General features: G+C 36.7%; 1 protein-coding gene across 1 annotated transcript; it reads right to left on the reverse strand.

Annotated features, from left to right (window-relative positions):
* Positions 1-1824: 1824 nt before the first annotated feature.
* On the reverse strand, positions 1825-18009 carry cebpz (CCAAT enhancer binding protein zeta). Its single transcript, XM_084090612.1, has 15 exons — positions 17757-18009; positions 14939-16440; positions 12482-12713; positions 11642-11792; positions 9698-9786; positions 9565-9618; positions 7130-7232; positions 6977-7045; positions 5254-5320; positions 5061-5167; positions 4916-4976; positions 3748-3935; positions 3272-3336; positions 2428-2509; positions 1825-2243 (listed from the first exon to the last, which is right to left on the reverse strand). Exons 1-15 carry the CDS (start codon positions 17898-17900, stop codon positions 2089-2091), a joined length of 3069 nt encoding a protein of 1022 aa, XP_083946738.1. The 5' UTR covers positions 17901-18009; the 3' UTR covers positions 1825-2088.
* Between the last annotated feature and the right edge of the window lie 497 nt (positions 18010-18506).

Below are 18506 nucleotides of genomic sequence, written 5' to 3' on the forward strand. Positions count from 1 at the left end.
CCATGCTTTTATCATGACTGTGATATGAAGCAGTTCGGGATTGCTAAGAGACAGCTATCAGCTCCACACGCGACGCGAGCTCCCGCGGATATAAAAGGAATACGGACATTTCATTCTACCAAACTACACGCAGAATTACTACTCACAGGTCAGTTTATTAGACAAATTAAACTTGTGAGGTAACGCAGCGCTGTTTCACCTGGTCTAACATTACATTAGCACACTAAACTGCATTTGAATGTGTTGAAAAGTATGTTAGTTTGTCTGTATGAGACTAGCAGTAAGCTAGATCAACATCAGAATAACATACAGATCATATTCTAACATTTTATCATTGTTTAACTATATAACATTGATTAGTTTTATGTAAATGTGCTCACCTGTTTAATAAGTACATGTAGGAGCGGTCGAAGTCTCGGACGTGGAGCTCTTGTTTATATAATGTTACTGTCTATGGGAGCTCTAGGCATCTCGAAAACACCGCGCTGATATTGATTCTCGTTTTAGTTCTCCTTTTTTATCCAAAGTCTGCTTGCCATGGTCCGTAATGTTTGAACGAAACAACAACAGCGTGCAAATAGACATTGCGAACTCCACAGTTGTCTGCGTCTGTCGCTTTGGTTAATCAGAGGGCTCTGCTCATAGCTCTGGTTACCATGGCAGTACGAGCGGAAACCAGGGACAACGCGGATATGACGCCATTGACTGCGACAAAACGGAAATAAAGAAACGTGCCATGTCTAAAAATTAAATTAAAATTTCTCCTGGTTTGAAAGTTGTTGGAAACAGTCGGGATAATGTAAGTACACAACTAAAAAAAAAAATATAACGTAGATATAGTGATTTTTGCTAATTTTAAAGCAAAAAAGTTACATATTGTGCCTTTAATAGCCTAATTGGGCTATAAAACAATAATGAAGATTGTTTCAATTACGAAACATTGAACTGACTCGAGCTGATTAATGATAGTTGTCTTCTGTAGAGCAGCTTTACAGCTTTACTTTTATTTTTTTTAGAGTTTATTACTGCAAAATTGCTTTGAAACAATCTGTATTATATAAAAGTTGCTATATAAATAAAAGTGACTTGACTCTCTCCAAATGTGAGGAATAAAGTGAAGGGAACACAAATTGTCAATGTGTTCTCTAAATGTAAATATCTAGGGAGAACACAAGTTGTTTTTGTATACAATTTAAAGTTAATATGTACAGCTATTACTTTTTAAATGGTTTTACAAAAAAGCTTCCCAACCACTAGAATATGGACGTTTACTGTACCTTCTCATTATACTAAAAAAAAATATATATATATATGAAAAAAAAGGAATATTCTTGGTGTTCAGTATGACTTGTTTTCCAAATTTCTAATTTCGAAAGATTCTTAAATCCAGATGCATTTACGTGAGAAGCAATATGATTTAAGATAAGTCTCCTTTTTCTGTAAAACTGACCAAAATGAAGAGTTTATGATTAGTGAGAACAAATATCTGCCAATGGGCTCAGACAAATCAAACTAGTTCAAAGCTTAAATTAAACTGACATTTGCTCTTTTTTTTTACATGTAAACAATTAATTTCATCTTTAATTCTTAAAAAAGCAAAATAACGATGTTATGTCTTGCTTTCTAAGGATATTTGTACTTGAAAACAAGACATTTTAAGGAACATATTTTTTTTGCAGTGCATGCTATAATGCCATTACTTGTGCTCTGATTTAATACCTTTTTAAGACCTGCAGAAACCCTGATCTAATTAGTTTTGTTGTTTCCAGGTTAGTTGTATTTATTGTAAAAAGAAAAGAAAAAACACCAAGCATTTTCAAGGGAGATGTTAAAATATAAAATGTTTAAAGCATAACAGAATCAAGCATTTTCCAAAGAATATAGGAACCCTGGATTTAATACAACACGTGTGAAACAGCCAATATTGACTAAACCACTTAACAACACTACAGCTATAATATAATAGAAACATGGAATAGCATTCGTCCCTGTCCCGTATATTACAGGTTCAGTCAGTGGGCATGGTTCATGTATCCGTGAAGCAGTTTAGGAGGTCTGGTCCATCAAGCTGGAGAAGAAATTGAAGACTTAAGTTTTTATTTTCTTCCTATTGACACTCTGACGCTTTTTGGTTACTCCAAACTTTCTCTTGTTGAATGTGGCCTTTTTCCTCCTGAGAGTTTGGACATCTCTCCCAAGGATCCAGTCATTCCGTTGAACTTCCCACTTCAGCTGCTTAACATCTGATGGAAGAGACACAGGGAAATCAGGAAAAATTTAATTGACATCTATTGAAAGAAGAAACTACAGACTTGCTGCTTTTGTGCACTCACAGAAACAGTTTATGCAGGAATGATATTAAGCATTTTAATTGTATATCAAAATTTGTTTCACTGGAAAACAAAAATATCTATTATCAGCACTCACCGGCTTTGTCCGTATTGGCCATTGCATTCATACCAGTGTTTTCAAACTTCAAGCCTGCGTTTTCTTCCAGCAAACACCCAAACTGTTTAGAAAGACATTTCCGGTTCATTCAGCTGCATTAGAAAGGTGCTTAAAATCTCCTTTCTTCTGACCTAGGTGCACATCTAATTCACTAATAATTATTTCAACTGTAAACTGGTTTATTAAAGGTTACGGTTAAGCCCTTCCATATATTAGCAAGCTGTCTGTGTCATATAAAAAAGATTGGAACATTCCTGCTGTTTAACTGTAGCCTGGTAATACCAAACTCTGCGCTTGTCGGAAGTTTAAAATCATTGGTTACCCGTAAGCCAATCACATAACGTTTGATTATGGCGTGTGTTATGCGCATGCTCAGCCGCATCTAACTTCCACTGTAAACACATGTATGATGCGAAAACAAAACCATTGAGCGAAATACCCGAGTGAACATGGCTGTGAACGACTTTTGCAGATTATGTGAAGTAAATCTACGCATCCAAGGTACAATCAGCATCTACGTCACGGCTCTCAGCCCGCCCTCTGTTCGTTGATTGGCCGGCTGTTTTCAGGCCGGAGGAAAACGGAAAGCTATTACACTTTCTCAGACTGAATACAGAAGCGAAATGAAATTGAGCGGAAGTAGGAAGTCTGACGTAGTCAGGCTAGTTTAACTGTGTAAGTACCTAAGAAATAAAGCAGGTTTAAAAGGCAAGGGGTGGTCACATCAAATATTGATTTAATTTAGTTTAAAAACAAACAAACAAGAATTAAGCATATCAAAAATACTTCTATGGATCTTGTATTTAACCCATAAACCATCTACCTCTTCAGCTGATGCAAACACTGCTTGGTCCTTTGTTCTTTTCTTTTTCTTTACAGGTTGAGCGCCTTTGGGACGATGGAATCACACACACAAGAGAGAAAAAAAGTCGATTCAGTTGATTAGGAAAAAACATAAGGGTAAATCTCACAAAAACACTATTACATTATATACAGTAATGAGAGTTTGTGTAGAGTTGCATCTGCTTCAAATTACTGAAATACTGAAAACACCATAGCTGTATAGACCAGTTACCATTCCCAATGGATACAATGAAGAAGGATTTCACCAGGTTGTGTGATATTCACCAAAAAAAGCGATTCTTTAATCAGGGCCAGTCATCCAGCTGATACAATTACCTTTTTTCTTTCTTAGATTTCTAATGGAAATCGTTTCCATTTCTTCTCATTTTGCATTATCTTTGAAATTACAAAATCATACTTATAAGCTTGATAATGAAAATTGCTGTTTTGACACACCTGCTTCATCATCATCATCAGCAGCAGCATCTTCTGTGTCCATGAACTCTCCACCTTCATCCTCCAACTCATCTTCAAAATCCTCCATACTGCCCAGAGAGACCTCCTCATCATCAAGATCATCGTCAGAGTCAGAGACATCAGAGTTTTCTGGATCTTCACCTTTCTTGGACTTAGGCGTCACATTGCTGCAACAAAGATCGTTTGGCCACGTTAACTGCTATTAACATTACTGGATAAAGATTTTAAGATAATTTACAACGATTTGTGCAAAAGAATATATTCACTAACACAACAAAACATCACCACAGCTTTGGAATACAAAAATAATTGTGCAATGGTTCTCAACTGGTTTGACCATGGGACCCACACTTTCCCATGGTCATCAAGCCGCGACCCACTTTATATATATATATATATATATATATATATATATATATATATATATATATATATATATATATATATATATATATATAAACAAAGCAAATTTATTTTTCTCAAAATAAAAACGATAGAATAGACCGCAGATACTGAATCAGGACAACGCGTTTTTCTCAGACCCTGACAGAAGTCTCAACACAAGCACGTCTTTCAAAATAAAAGTCTCCCCTCAGAAAAACATTTAGAATAATTTTTTTTTTGTTGTTGATGTTGTTTCTTTGACTGCACACTTAAGTTAAAAGTTAAATGTCAAAAAAAAACTTTGGAGACCTGCATTCTGTGTGAACCGGCCATTACTCTGTTTTGCCACAACAATAGTGTGACAGGTCTTGCAAATTGACTGGCTCTGTGATTCATCATCTCTCCTGTATCAAAAAATTCAAATTCAACTTCCCTGTTTCTATGCTTTTCTCCATGTCGTAATGTTAAGCTCACACTGTTCTGTTCTTGCTCTAGATTTAGGCATGCTGCATTTTGATTGACTTTGATTGCACAGTGAGGGGAGTGGCGGAGAAACCGTGTTTTCTGCCATTTAGAAATCATGCATGCTCGCATTGTGATCTTATTATGATTTCGATTAACCGCACAACCCTACACATCAGCAGCAAAATACCGGAAAACTCAACTCAACTCGTGGTCAATTGTCAAAAATGGATCATTTCTGATTATCCATTTGATTATGTTTTCTTCTTTGGATAAGAAGTGTAAACAGCACTGAACATACCTTGCAAAGTCCAAATCATCATCCTTGAACTCAGTGAAAAAGCTGTCTCCTTCAAAAGCATCTGAGGAGACAAAATTTCAGGCAGGTTACTCACAATAGGAAGATCAAAAGTATAATGCTGAATTGTTTTGATTTCAGGGCCTACCAAGAACCCGATCAAATTCATCATCGTCAACGTCCTCCACACTCTCATTGTCTTCCTTTCGGTTTGGCCTTTTCCACCGTTTCTCTGCATCGCGCTTCTTAAAGTACCTGAATGACACATAACAGCAAAGTTACATTGTTTTCATCAACTCTTAAGTAACAGTCTTTTGTATTTGCTTGAAGCTTCTACTAACCTGTAGAAGAACACCTCATCCACAGGTATCTGACTCTCCTCTTTGGCCAGATATTCGTCACAGTTAACTGTACAAAAAAACAATAAAAAAATGTGTTGTTGTTCATGACCTACCATACAACTTAACTTTCACATACATAAGAAATAATACACAAAATGTACACAAGTTTTAGATCTAAAATTACAAAGCAAATTTGTCTACAAATAAGGTCCAAAAGTTGAATGCATTATAGAAACGTTAGGAGAAGTTCTTCAAACATTTATTGGCTTCATTACTTCAACCTTCATTAGAAATGGTTCATGCAGGGCTCTAGACTGGGGCCAAATGGTCGCAATTTGTGATCTTTTTTATAGCAGGTGCAACAAAATTTTGTTAGAGGTCACACTGGTGTCACCACCACATTGCCCAACTGCTAAGAGTTGCCATTTCTGTTGCATATGAGAAACATCAAATGGCAAACGAAACAAAAGCAGAACTAAACTGCGCTTCTCTTTAAAGAGAAGAAGAAAAAAGCGTGACCTCAGAACAGGTAATCGTGGGCCGGTCTCGATCACGTGTCAGTTACTACGCAACACTAGGACATTCAGTGAGAAAGCATTTGAATTCACCACAGTATTAATAACATCGCTGTGAGATATAGTGAGGAACGTTCAAATTCAGCGCAGAATTCTCTGTTATAAACTATATCAGATCAAACAGCGCTGACTTGGAAGACCAGGAGAAGCAATGTGCCCTGAACTAACAATAGGCATTTCAATCCACAAATCACCAACATTCACCATGGGTTTAATGTAGCAAACCTGGCTGTAACTATGGTATTGTGGCAGAAATAGTAAAATAATTATACATTTTTCATTTCAGGGTTCGTACAACCTTTTAAGAGTGAAATTCAAGCACTTTTCAAAGACTTAGTGCTTAACACTTCTTCCAGCACTTCAAAGCTATAAATATTATCCAGTTTAAATGTTATTTTTACTGTCAGAACCAAAAACAGTATTTGTTCATCTATCAAAGATTAAAATCAAAAGTTTTAAGAGGTAGGAGCACTAACACGTGGCAAACAAACGCTTTTATTTAAAAATAAAAAAAATACAAAATTACCATTATAACCAGTAGATGGCGGCATAGGAGCATGTATCGACTTTTTTTTGGCCATTTCCACTCCCTAATAGTTTATTTTCACACATTTGGCTTTACATTTATATTTAGATGTTATGAAATTATAAAATACCAAATCATCAAGAAATAAATTTGTCAAAGTTTGACACTTTTTGTTCTGAAGTATGAAGTAGGAAAAGTAGTGTCATGAAAAACAAAAACTTCAAATTGTGAAGAATTACACAAAGTAAAGAGCGCTCCTTTTATAATCACTGAAGCTGCCTGTCAGTTCAGTATGATACTGAAGGAGAACAATGGTACATTTAATAAGAGCAGAATATTCTTTTTTCCCCCCTACAAAAATTAGGTTGTTAAAAGTTAATTTTATCTGCATCTGAACTCAAGCTCAGTGCTTTACTGTCAAATGTGCATTTACAAGAAAAAAAACATGTAATATTGTAAGTAAAGGCATTTATAAATGCAAAACAATAGTAATTTTATGATTAAATTGCCTTTGTTTAATAAATGTCCATAGTTCCATTATTTAACTAAAAAAAAAAAAAAAAAAAACTCTACAGAGAAGCTCATTTACTTGACCTGTCACCCACAACAATGCAGGACTCACCAGGTAATGACTTTACATTGCTGAGTGTCCTCCTGTACTTGGGCTGCATCAGCGTAGCATCTGTGTTTTCTAGAATATAAAGAATAGATTTAGCAAAATTAATAAAGTCACCAGTTCAAGAGCTTAAATTGTAATTTTGTTGAGTTTGCTTACGTTTTCCCTTCATTTGCTTTGGATTCCTATACACAAAGCGATCTAAGAATCGGATAAGCGTGAAGTCCTGAAGCGGATCCCCCGTGTACAGAATGAACTCTCCCTGGGGGTCAAATGAAGGTCCCACTTTATATTAGATGTCTTTAACTTCTATGCACTAACATTTAAATAAAAAATTTGATACAATGCACTTCTTGTGTACATACATGTTTAAAATTGAACCTATATTATTATTATTATTATTATTATTATTATTATAACAACTACCTGTATGTACTTAAAGCTCCAATTAATTTCTGTAATTACAAATAATGATTGACCTTTTCCTTACATTTTAACACCACCAAACCTGTCCTAAACCTGTATACCACCTCAATAGTGTTTTACATTACAACATCAACACAATAAGTACATTGTACTTGTTTTTTTAAGTACATAGTAGTTAAAGACACCATGACTTATAAAGAGTGACCAAATAAATAAATGAAAATGTAGGTCAAGGACAAGCTCTGAAGAAAAATCCTGTTATTTAAAAACATTGAAGCTCAGACGTTTTCAGTTAGACAAACAGACACACAGTTACTTGTCAACTATATATTTTTCTACATTCCTACAGTAATTAAATAGAATACTGCTTCTGATACCCTGAAAGAATACATTTTATATCCACACAGGTTGGAGTTTTGCATAACATCTCTTAGAATTACCTTAATAAAATGTAAAAATTACCTGGAAAATCTATTATTAAAACATTTCTACTGCATAGTGCTGAGAATATCACATGGATATCCGCAAAAAAAATTAAATTCCTTTAAAGAAACCACTGAACATATGTCAGAATATCTTAAATACACGTTACTTGAAGGACAGCACTTAATCAGTGTGTAATGGCATCCATAACACAAACTCGCCAGGAAAAACATTCTTTCCCTTTTACAATAATGAAATGCATAAACTGAAAACTGAGATTTTTTTTTTTTCCTCAAATTGAAATTATTGCAGTGGGGATGCACCGATTATACAGGGATGCACTGATATGGAAATTCTGAGTTGATGTCAATATTTCATTGTTTGTTGTGGTCGATATAGATAATCAATATTTTACTTTGAGTTTTATGCATTTAACATGGTTTAATAGCTATAAAATAACTGAACCAGTAACTACAACTGGTTTGAATGAGAAATAAAATGACAAAACTTGTACTGTATAAATTGTACTGTGTTATATAAGCATTTATAAAATGGATCGTTCCAGTCCTTAATGCTGATTGGTCAATAGCTGTTTTATTTATGATGCATGGTTATGACCGATTCACCGGGCTGTATCACTGCGTAACTCTGCTCAACACCCTTAGCTACATAATCAATATACTGTCAAAACAGTTTCATGTATTATGTATTTAAGCAAAAGTAACAGTTTATTATTTATTTAATGAAGTATGAGTGACCTCTGTCAGCGTCATTCACCTTTAATTTTAAGGCCATTCCCCGTCAAATAAAGTCTTCTCATAGCGGGAGATACTTTAATGTGTGTGTGCGTGTGTAAGTCTACAGTTTCCAAAGTGGAATATTCCAGAGGGAAATCTATTAAAAAAGTTCCATAGTTCAAGCCTTGCTTATCAGAATTGAAATCAGATTGCATTATTGAATCATTATTTCCCTGTTTATCACTGTAAAGCTGCTTTGAAACAATCTGTATTGTTTAAAAGCTATATAAATAAAGGGGACTTGATTTGACTAATGCGCAAGGTCTAGAAACGTGTTTTTAAAAGTTGAACTTATTTCGACTTGAGCGCAGAAAACGTCCTTCTAGCATGTTTTCTAGCATTTACATTGAAAAACAATAGAAATGTAGCACATTGGAATGGAAATATGAATGAGTTCTAAGGCCTGTTTATAACAAGACAAATATTCCCTATGATAAACATTTTAATTTTAATTAATTAATTTGCTGTTAATTGCGTCTGACACAAACATTTGAATGCAGTCAATTATTATAATTTTTTTTACAAGGAGGGATCTTTAGATCTTTTCTGTCACACTGCAAAAAAAAAAACTGGCCAAACAATTGGTCATGTGCCCGGAGCCACCGCTGTCATTGAACTGACTAGGTGGCACTCACACACTATTTTGCCAAGCAACAGTGAATCGCAGAGAAAGAATCTGGAACAGGCTCTCTTGTCTCTGTACACTCTTAAAATGAAAAGTTGTTTGTTGGCATCTATCGGCGTGTCTACATTAGACATGAGCGATGCGACAACAGAACCCATTATAACCAGTGATGCTGTCTACACTGGATGCGTTGTTTCGAGGTGGAGTAAGTTTCTACATTTGGATGAAAGGTTACAAAAGACAAACATTTTTTGTCAAGAGAGTGAATAGGGAGCATTTTAAGGGTGACTTTAAACAAGTTGTTACAAGTTGAAAGTTGTTACCTGCAATAGAGTCTTAGCAAAAAGAGCCACGGAGGGATGGAAATGAAAGGAGAGCTGAAAGATAGAGCATGACGTCAGAGCACAAATCACAGTAATAATGAGAAGAATAGAAAAACAGTGTTAGTCTTGGTACCTTCTGCAGTTCCCAGAGGGCCGTGTGATCGGCCCCACAGTACAAAGGGTTTCTGTTCATGGGGTCATACATCTCCTTTTTTACACCACCTGAAGACATGAGGGGTTTAAAATAAAGAAAAAGGCTCATAAGAGAACAGTGGCATGTGGAGACAAATTGACAAAATTAAAAAAAATAATTCTCAATAGTGACATTCTAATGTCAAAAACTCTTAACATGGCTTAAAGGTGCAGTATGTAATATTGACAGCTAGCCGTTGAAATGGGTTTTTCCCCGTACCCGCCTCTTCAGACTCGATGCTCACACAGGTTGCCAGATTGAGGACACGCAACAGGAGCGAGCGCAATTGACAATGGAAGCCTTACAATAAGTTGACGAGTTGATTTATTGTTGTTTTTAAGGGTTAGTTCACCCAAAAATGAAAATTCTGTCAGTAATTACTCACCCTCATGTTGTTCCAACCCCGTAAGACTTTCGTTCATCTTCGAAACACAAATGAAGATATTTTTGATTAAATCTGAGAGCTGGCTCACTCCTCCATAAGCTGATGGGATCGTAACTTGACAGCCCAGAAAAGTTAGTAAAGACAATGTTTAAAATGGTCCAAGTGACTACAGTGGCTCTACCATAAGTTTATCAAGCGACTTTGAATAAAGTCGTTATTTTTGTTTTGTTTTGTCTAACTTTTCTGGGCCGTCAAGTTTTGATCCCATAGAAGCCAATGAGGGAGTGATCCAGCTCTCAGATTTAATCAAAAATATCTTAATTCGTGTTAATATCTTAATTTGAACGAAAGTCTTACGGGGTTGGAACAACATGAGGGTGAGTAATTACTGACAGAATTTTCATTTCTGGGTGAACTAACCCTTTAATATACCTCTCATAGAGCTTTTTAGATCGATCCCAAGGCTTTTTAGGTCAGGTAGAATCTGCGATCTCTTACCCAGTTGTAATTTTCTGGCTTCCATGGCTGCAATAAGGTGTGATTTACGCCAACTGGCAACCCAGGGTGTCGAAATACTATTGGGTAAATTGACAGTGGGCAAGTGGGCGGAGTCACACAGACCAAAACAAAGACAAACATTCCGACAGGGAACACGCAAATTGAGGTCCCCATGAGGAAACAAGATCATAAATCATACAGAATGAGTTTTTTTGAAAATGTAAAAATGAAGAAAGTTTTTTGTGATGGATAGGTTTAGGGAAGGGATTTAATATAGAGTTTGTGCAGTATAAAAACCATTACGTCTATGGAGAGTCCCCACAATGATAGTGAACCAGATGTGTGTGTGTGTGCGTGAGAAGATATCTAGAGGAGATGCCCGGTCGCTGTCTCTGATGAGCAGGGGCTAAAATGTTGTGACATTCAACCTTATGTAAACAAACACGCATGTAAACACAATGGTCAATATTGTGTCATGTCCATATACTGTACAAGTCGATAAAGTATTCATTGTGATAGGCCAACCCTCTAAAATGCTAAACAAATTTCACGCTAGGTGACTAAAATGTCTTTGATTAGCCAATGGCTAGTAAAGTGTACCATTTCACTCGCCTGTGATTAAGTTAAAAAATAAAAGATCTAAATGCAGGGCTCGACAAAAAGGACTGCCTGATGGCCAAGAGTTGGCAGAATTGTCACTTTCTGTACCTAATCTGTATCGAACTACCTGAAAAGCACTGTTTATTTAATTAATCTTTGTTCTATTGTGTTTATTTGTGCTATTGCTTGTGGTTTAATTAGTTGTTCTTAATTTATTACACACTGTTTGCTTGTCTTTAATAATAGTATTTCATATTACATTTACATAGAATTTTCATTTGCATTGTTCTTGTATAACATGTAAAAAGTCTGGCGAGTAAAATAAAACAAATGTACTAGCCAATGGCGACTCGAGCTTCAGTGTGTCCATCAAGAGTTACAGGCCTATGAATGAGGCTCACCTTCCAAATTTTGATGATGTACCCATGATGCAGTGGGCTTCATCTGGCATTGTTTTGTGCTTTGTTTTTGTACGTCCCTGTCAGGATCCACAGGTCCCTCCTCATCATCGCTTTCCTCTTTGAGATCCTGATACACCTCTTCCTCGTCATCCTGCAGAAAGACCTTTTTTTACAGACAACTCTGTGATGGGTTCATGTTTATGCTATACTAGGGTGACCATATTCCAGGACATGTCCGGCCGGGATTTCGAGATCGCCCAAAATATCCGGGATACGGCTTTTGCTTTCTCGTCGCCATTCATTTTGTTTACATGCACACCTTTTGATTCAGTAGGACTGAATTAATTCCGATTGGTGAATCTGAATGTAGTGTTTACATGAACGCTAAACAAGTGATCGGTTGATGTGCGTTTTAGCATTGCTAAGAAAATTACTGTGTTTTCGTCTCGATCGGGATCCGTGTGAAGCAGAATGCATGACCTGCAAAGCTGGCACGTACGTGTCAGTGTCAAATAATGTAATAATGTAAACATAATGAATGGTGACTGTAGAAAGCAAAAGCCAAATCCTTGCCAGACATGTCCTGGTTAAACAGGACGTATGGTCACCCTATGCTATACCTCAAAATGTGATTAAATAGAACAATTCGAAGAGCAATTCAATGACACCAAGGCTATAATGTTATTGTTCTTCAAGGCACACATGTATTCATGTTGACAGTCATACTTTCTCCAGTGGTACAGTGGGTAATACATGAGAGGGTGGGATCTCCTCAAATAATAAGAAACTCTCTGAGCAAACACTACACTGTAGATTGTGAGGGTGTGTGTGTAGACTTACCCCCTCGTCCTGTAGCAGTAACTTGAGGCCTGGCTTGTCCTTCATCACCTCTGACACAAGGAATAGCGCACCACATATAAAGGCAGGGGTCTGCTCACAGCTGACCTGAAGTAACCTTTTCACAAAAGCCTTCACCCGTCTGATCACTATATCAGCTTTTACAGACTTATACAAGAGGTTGAGAAACATACTCTTTCTTGAGCATGATAATAATCCTGGGTCGAGCAATTTCCTGTGGAGAGCAAACAAATGGAGACATGAACCATAATGCTCTCTGTGCCAATTTACCAATGACATGTACATATACAGCAAATATAACAGGGTTTCTGCAGTGTTTCTAAAATCAAATTTAAGGCTTTATAACTTTTGAATACCTGCACAAAAATAATACCATGTGTCCATAGCAAACTCCTACAATATCAAAAAAGAATGAATCTCATATTCTTTCACTTAAACAGGCTGCAGCTCACATTCAACAGCAAAAGAGGGTAACTGCAAGTTTAAAATACTCAAGAAGACATGTTTATTCAATATCTAAATTTGTACAGAAACACTGTGCACTAATACATAAATTAATATATCAACAAATTGGAGGTTCAGCGGATATTGGATTTTGCTTATACAATAATAGTGTGTTTAAAGAAAGGCAATAAAAAGATTTGTGCCGAGCCAATCCTAGTAAAATACATATTTTCCATACTATAATGTTTCATCTGAGAGTGAAAAAAAATGCTACGGTGTTGTTTTTCACTCAAAAATGCTAACAGTTTATGCAGACTAAATGATTGGAAAAGTGTTTCTCAAATCTTGTACACTTTTAGTTAGATAGTCTGCATAGACAATACGTGCAGTTCCTTCTCTTTTTTAAATATGATATATCACTTATGTAAACAAGCAATTGATCTTGCAAAAAAACTATCAGATTAATTCAGACTGGGACTAACAAACAATGTATATAGACTCATTTTATGGCATGTTTTTGGAGCTTGTCAGTTACAATTCACCATCCTTTTAACCCCATTTGTCAAAGATGAAAAAGCCACATGGGGTTAGGGATTAGAAGATTAAATTAGATATAAATTAGAAGACATTTGTTAATCGGCCAAATATTCCTTTTCCATTGCTTCTGCAAAGCAGTATCATCTTGTATCATTTTGAATTGAAATATTGTAAGCCATATTTGTATATTTAAGTTTTGTTCTGTATTTCTTTGCAACACAATGTAGTGATGTCAGAACTAAGTACTGCCACTTCAATTCACACTTTACAGTCACGTGACTACCATGGATACCTGGCGGGCAAAATCGGCCCCTAAACCCTCATACACAATTCCCTACGTTAGTGCACTAATACTGTTCACTTGAAGGAGTGAATGAAAAGAAGTGAGTGAATTCAGATAGCGGTTGAGAGTACATACAGTGCAATGCATAAGTGAATACACCCATGCTAAAGTTGACTAAAAAGAGGAATAAAAAATCATATTTTGGAAATTGAACTTAATGCCTTAATTTAAAAAATTAGGAAAAATCCAACCTTTAAGGACACCAATTTTCTTTGTGAATGAATAATGTATCGTAAATAAATAAATGTTCTTCCTTAAAATACATGGTGCATAAGTGAGTACACCCCTATGTTAAATTCCCATAGAGGCAGGCAGATTTTTATTTTTAAGTATTTTTTTTAATTTTTTTTTAGGATACTATGCATCCTGATAAAGTTCCCTTGGCCTTTGGAATTAAAATAGCCCCACATCATCACATAGCCTTCACCATACCTAGAGATTGGCATGGGGTACTTTCCATAAGATCATCTCTCAATGCAAATCAAACTAGCTTTTAGGCTAACTGAAATAAAATCATGCCAATCTCTAGGTATGGTGAAGGCTATGTGATGATGTGGGGCTATTTTAATTCCAAAGGCCAAGGGAACTTTATCAGGATGCATAGTATCCTAAAAAAATAAATAAAAAAATACTTAAAAATAAAAATCTGCCTGCCTCTATGGGAATTTAACATAGGGGTGTACTCACTTATGCACCATGTATTTTAAGGAAGAACATTTATTTATTTACGATACATTATTCATTCACAAAGAAAATTGGTGTCCTTAAAGGTTGGATTTTTCCTAATTTTTTAAATTAAGGCATTAAGTTCAATTTCCAAAATATGATTTTTTATTCCTCTTTTTAGTCAACTTTAGCATGGGTGTATTCACTTATGCATTGCACTGTAGGTTGTACACTCGTTATTGCAGTGCAATGTGGGATTGAATAAGTGCACTCAATAACGTCCACTATGGATTGGGACACCACTACAAATGGCCATCCCCTCAAATAATGCCCTATTTAAGGGTATAGGGGGTAATTTCGGATTCAGCCAAGGTTTAAATTCAGTGCACCTAGACTCATTCCGTTAACTTTTTAGTCGTTCATCAGAAGAATAACAAGCATTGGTTTACCTGTAGAGTGCTACATAATAGCGATCTGAAATGGTCTGCTGGGAGTTCATGACCTGAAAGAGCAGCATGAGGGCTTGGACAGCCGTGTTAAATCTGACGATGTGGACCACTTTAAAAAGCGTGTCCAGCTGCTTGCACACATTCTCATCCCCACTCTTCGCGTAAGGATACGCTCGGTTCACTCCGGTTAGCAGAGCGCTGAGCATTTTAGACTCTATGTCCTTCTTCTTAACACACACATTGAAGAATGTGAAGTAGATGGTGATGAGTCTGGCAGCGAGGTCCGCTTCCTCGTGACTCAGGATGACCTGGTTCAGGAAGCATGCGGCGTAGTACTGAGCCTTCGCACTGATGTTGGACCTGAACATGAGGCGCTCGACCTCACAGCACACAACCATCTTCATGTTGGGGTGTTTGTGAATCACGGTTTCCAGCAGGTGCGAGGCTTTGCAGGCGATTTTGTATTCAGGATCACCCAGTTTGTTGACGACCTGCACCAGAAGCGCTTTCTCCTGCTCCGGCTGGTTGCACAGCAGCTCGTAGGCAGTGGCAAGCGATCGCATTTTGGTGGTCTGGACCGTATCGTGAGCCATTGCGTCCAGTGCGACGACAAACTCTGATATCTGAAACTTCAGCTGGTGCTCAAAGTACCAGAGGATGAGCCTGCGGTCCCGGGCGTCCCTGTTCCCACTGGCTTTTTCCTCCAACTGATCAAAAGGATGCTGGGAGAAAGTCCAAAGTTTGCGGTTATTCGGTAGAAGGTCGCTGAGAAGCAGCTCTTTGAGAGTATCCAAAGCCATAAGGCCTTGTCTGCGACTCCCTTTCTTTTTCACCTGGGACACAAGGCTCTCGATGTGCTGGAGACCGTGAATCGGAGCATCCTGAATTAACACGGTCATCGCCGCCATCCTATCGGTCAGAGTCCCCGTGGACACCACGCTCTTCATCCAGGTGGAGTTGGCACCTTTCTGGAAGTTCTTCTTGGTTTTGTAGAGGACAGTTTCATTCTCGTAGAGTTTCTGAGCCAAAACCTTGTACTGAGCAACCAGAGACTCATTCTGAGGTACAGACGTGCTCTCAGAGGTGTACTCCATGTCAAACCACTTACCCCCGGGTTTGAGAAGAAGAGTCTGCCGTGGGTAAAACTCAAACACGTTTGTGCTCTTTTGTTTTTGCTTTTTTTGCTTTTTTTCAAGTTGTGTAGATTTTACAGGGGGTTGTTTGAGCTCTTCTGTCGAGGGTTTAATGGCATTTTTCACAACAGGCTTTGAATCCTCTTTCAATTTGGCACTTTTTGCCTTTTTCCCTTCTTTTTTGCTTGGCTCCGAGGATTTCTCATCCTGTCCATCTGGAATGATTTGTTGCCCTGCATAGGCACGAATGCCCAGCTTTGTAATGAAATCTTCCAGCTCTCCCTTCTCCAGATCATCAATTGCGTTTTTCTTTCCACCATTGAGGAGCTCGTTCGAGTCGCTGACGTTGGCCAGCATGACATAATCGGCCTGTGATGACACAACAACATGATTTATCAGACAAACAATACACATTACACCATATTCTTAGATTACTTGTGGAAAATTAGGGGTCGAGTGAAAAAAAGATACAGTAGTCAACATTTGAAGTAGATCAAAAAAGTTGTCCTAAGACAAGAACGGGTATTGTTCAAAATTCATGTAGAACTTTGATGAAAGGTTTTGATCCACTCAAATGTCTAACCAGACAAATAAATACACGTGTACAGATGTACATCTAGAAAATGCAAATGCACATCTTAGTATGAATGAGGGTTCTATACATTTATATGCTTCTAGCTGCTGCTCTAAGAAGTTAAAATTCTTTAGGTTGAATTATGAATATTTACAGCAGATTGTTTTATAATTATTTTTTATGATTTTACTGTTACATTTATTTCTACTTGTAAGGTTGTTATTAACAAACAACTGGTCAATTTGCTGGGTTTTGACTATTTTCTCATTTTGTTATCACTGAAACCATGTTCAGCTGATTAAAGGCTCTTTACGCTTTCTATTCTCATGATAACTAGGTTGTTCAATCTCTTGTTCAAATTATTTCTGGCCTCAGTTTCGTAAAGATTTAAATCGTAATAAATATGTCTATGTCTAAAGAATTATTTTTCATCTTATAAAGAAAAAGAAAGATGGAGTTTACAAAATAAAGTGAGAATCATTCAGAACAAAATAGCATAGCATACTTGCCATATTTTACCCAAGACTGATTCAGTCCTGAATTATTAATGACATCCATGTCAGATTACCTATTAATTTGGCATTTGTACAATATTCTGACCAATTGTCCAAGTAATTTTGGGTTGCTAATCAAAACAATTTATTGAGAATTAGAATAGTTCATTAAACAGTTAGTTTTCCCATTAGTATGCAAATTTCTCTGTTCTCAGACAAAAACAAATACATAAGAAATACATAAAACATGAAACATGTTCATGTGAAGACACACTGATATTGATTGATGATATAAAAGACCTGAGTTTAGTTTATTGACATGTTTCATAACGTTAAATATATGGGTGAAAGACATGCCCTGAAATGTGTGTTTGAAGATTAAGTCCGTGTGTATAGTTTCGTGTATATATTTTTTATATCTGTCAGATAATTTTTTTCCCTTTAAATATATAAAAAGGGGCTGCAACGTCACAGGCCTTCATTTGAAGAAACTTCAACTTCGAATTTCAGGAATAACGTTATATATAATACATTCGCAGTTTGTCCCTTCAGTGTGAACATGTTTTAATCTTTCATAGAGTAATGACACGTGTGTTGAAGACAAGCTAAAAGCTCACCTTTGTCCCTCCCAAACGCAACACATCCTCCAGTGAGAACTCTTCTTCATTATTATCATCCTCGGTGGGATCGCAGTCTTCATCCTCACACTCCTGGTCGTTATTCGTGTCCATGCTGTTGCTCTCCTGATCGTGTTCCTCCATGATGATCTGCCGCACGTTTCCGCGTGGACTCACGGCAACACGTGTGCGCTTCACGATCCACAAGAAAAGTCCCTCAAAAATCAAAATAAAAGCCTGTACTGTACTGGACTGGACTGGACTGATGCTGCTGCTTCTTCGCTGGGTTTTACTGGTGGCCGTTGCAAACGAGCTGGATACTGCCACCTACTGTACCTACTACTGTACTGGAGTGTGGAGAGAATCAAGTCTGAATTGCATCATATCTGTTTCTAAAATAGCCTATATTTATTTCTTTGTGTCTGGATTATTATTTAAGATGCTAAATATTGTAAATGCCTGATATCCTGAGGTTTGTATTTCTTTCCTAAATTCAATAGGACATAAGCCTACTTGTTCTACAGTTTTTGCTTTGTGACATTCATCATAATCCTGTATTATACTTCTTCAAGATGTGTAATGTAGCATTAGTTTTAAACATTGTGAAAGTGTGAAAATAATCTGTGCCTCTTTGCTGATGTTACCTGTGACTTTTACTTATATGTTCCTTCTATTAAAGAATATTCTTGTCTGGCATGGAGTAGCCTATTTTTGGCACTTGTTATTTATTACAAGCTTCTAGAATGAATC

The sequence above is a fragment of the Abramis brama genome, assembly GCF_963993115.1.
Source record: "Abramis brama genome assembly, chromosome: 18".
NCBI lineage: Eukaryota > Metazoa > Chordata > Actinopteri > Cypriniformes > Leuciscidae > Abramis > Abramis brama.